The sequence below is a fragment of the Echinops telfairi genome, unplaced genomic scaffold, assembly GCF_000313985.2.
Source record: "Echinops telfairi isolate 266 unplaced genomic scaffold, ASM31398v2 ScPeMD7_7424;HRSCAF=8462, whole genome shotgun sequence".
Classification (NCBI taxonomy): Eukaryota; Metazoa; Chordata; class Mammalia; order Afrosoricida; family Tenrecidae; genus Echinops; species Echinops telfairi.
In genome coordinates this window covers 7,966,781-7,968,959 of record NW_022111324.1, presented here as the reverse complement: position 1 = coordinate 7,968,959, position 2,179 = coordinate 7,966,781, and the positions used below count along the sequence as shown (strand labels likewise).

At 45.2% G+C, this 2,179-nt stretch overlaps 1 protein-coding gene across 1 annotated transcript in view; it reads right to left on the bottom strand.

Annotated features, from left to right (window-relative positions):
* The window catches only part of SFT2D2 (SFT2 domain containing 2), a 12,436-nt gene that overhangs the window by 1,510 nt on the left and 8,747 nt on the right, over positions 1 to 2,179 (bottom strand). Inside the window, exon 7 of the mRNA XM_004706842.2 lies at positions 1,758 to 1,787. Coding sequence (XP_004706899.1) covers positions 1,758 to 1,787 — 30 coding nt within the window. The remainder of the gene's footprint in view (positions 1 to 1,757; positions 1,788 to 2,179) is intronic.

The window sequence follows — 2,179 nt, the reverse complement described above, 5'->3', positions numbered from 1 at the left end:
AATGAGGAATCTACCCCGTTCTGCTTAACCTGCACCTCAAGCATTTTTGACCATGGCACCCTGTCCTTCTACGTGAAAGAGATGGCGACAAAGAGCACTGAGCCACGTGTGGGAGCCTTCGAAGCACCAGGCCGGGTACACCGACACCAGTCTCCCATCCATGGAGCTAGCCCTGCCGGTGCCAGTCTTTGGGGCTTCTTTGGGCTTGAACTGGAATGGCATTGTAGTCATATGAGAGGGTACTCAACAACTGTATAGCCCCCCCAAAGCTATGTATTTAAATATTTTTATAAAACAACCTTATCACCTCCAAATGCTGTCCATTACACTTAATACGTTTGTCAAATCTGTGATTCCATTCTTGGAAACATTTTTCAAAATCATGTTTGGATGGCTGACAGCACCTCCCTTGTTTTTTTATTCACCTCTCCTATGTCATCAAATCATTGTCCCTGCATGTTCCTCTTCATTCGTGGAAACAAAAAGAAGTCACATAGAGTGAGGTCAGGTGAGTATGGTGTGTGGGGCAACAGAGGCATGCTGTTTTTTGTCAAAAACTACTGCACTGAGATGGCTGCGTGAGCAGGTACATTGTCATGGTGACAAAACCAGTCCCATGTTCTGCCACAAATCAGGCCTTTTTTGTCTCACACTGTTATGCAATCGTTACAGAGTTGACATTTTCATCTCTTCAGGAAGTTGACAGATGTCCAGAATGAAGTTTGTCATCAATCAACATTTCACCTTTTTTGAAACAAGAAAACCACTCGTACACTTGAGTTTTCCCCCTAGCGCTGTTCCTGTAAGCTGTTCAACATCACAATGGCTTCTGTGACATTTTTCCTAAGCAAGAAACAAAATTTCACAGCCACACGCTGTTCTCTTAAATCAGCCATCACAAAAAACAAGGTTTGAGGGAAACTGCTTTTATGAAAAAAAATTCACTGTGACCAGAGAGAACCTTCCCAGGCAACACCACTCAATGCACCATCTCAGAGCAAGTTGCTCAGTGCTTGCCTAGCAGGAAAAATGTGTCCTATGCAAGCTCCACCCTGTGCCAGTTTTTCTGGGCTTTTCCCCCTCGTATGAACCAGCAATAGCTAGAATGGGGTACTTCTCAATGAAGGGAGCAGAGGAGCATGTCCTGTAGCGGGGAGGGGATCACAAGGCGAGACATCACCCATCTATTAGGGGCTTCCCTTCAAATGGCTGTTTCCATGACATTCCTCAGAAAATACAGCCCCCAGAGTCGTAGTCCTGCCTACTTCTCCGTTACAAGCTGGTTTCTAGAACTTTCCCTACAAGCTGTTTTCTGAATCTTCTCCACGGGGGCAATACTGAAGGACAACAAACATGAGCTAATTCACCTTCATCTCTTGCTCAGTGATACTCGCCTTAAAAAAAAAAAAAACAATGAAAGTTACAGACTAAGAGTGATGACATACAGGTGGACTACATGCTGCAATAGAATCCTCACTGCACCTGTAATTGATGAAGGCGGGTCGATGTCCTGCCCCATCATTAGGTGTGGAATTTGTTGAGGGGGCAGGACGAATTAGGAAGGGAGAAGGGAGCAGGAGAGGTGCTGAGCCGTAAAGGTTTATTAACCTATAAACTGGATAGGTGGCACTTACCTGTTTCAAAGATTTGAATAAGGATATAAGAACGTGAGAAAGCACTCTATGACTGAAAGCCTTGTGCAAGTAAAGCATCCCCCACCCAGGACAGAAGCTGTATTTCTAAATACATAGTCTTACCTGGCATATGGTATGTAGGAAAGGCTGTACCTAAAACGAAAAGCAAACAAAAGCTCAAATCAAACGAAGGGAGTGGAAGATTCGACCTACTACTCACTGACCGCGTCTCTCGCTATCCAACACGGTGTGTTTACAGCCACAGTAAAAAGATCGGTCTGACTACCTGATGCACAGCAGCCTAAGTCCGGCAGTGACAAACCCCAAGGTGTGAGGCGAGAGTGATGTGGACTTTGATGTTGAAGGCTGTGTGCCAACTTGGCTGGGCCATGATTCTCGGTGGTTTGGTAACCAGCTAGTGAGGCAGTCATCTTCCATTTTATGATGTAATGTGGGAAATCTCCATTTTCACATGGACCATGGTCTTTGGAACTTAACCGTGTCAATAAAACTGAGGAGTCAGGCTATTTGGTGGGATGGGATTC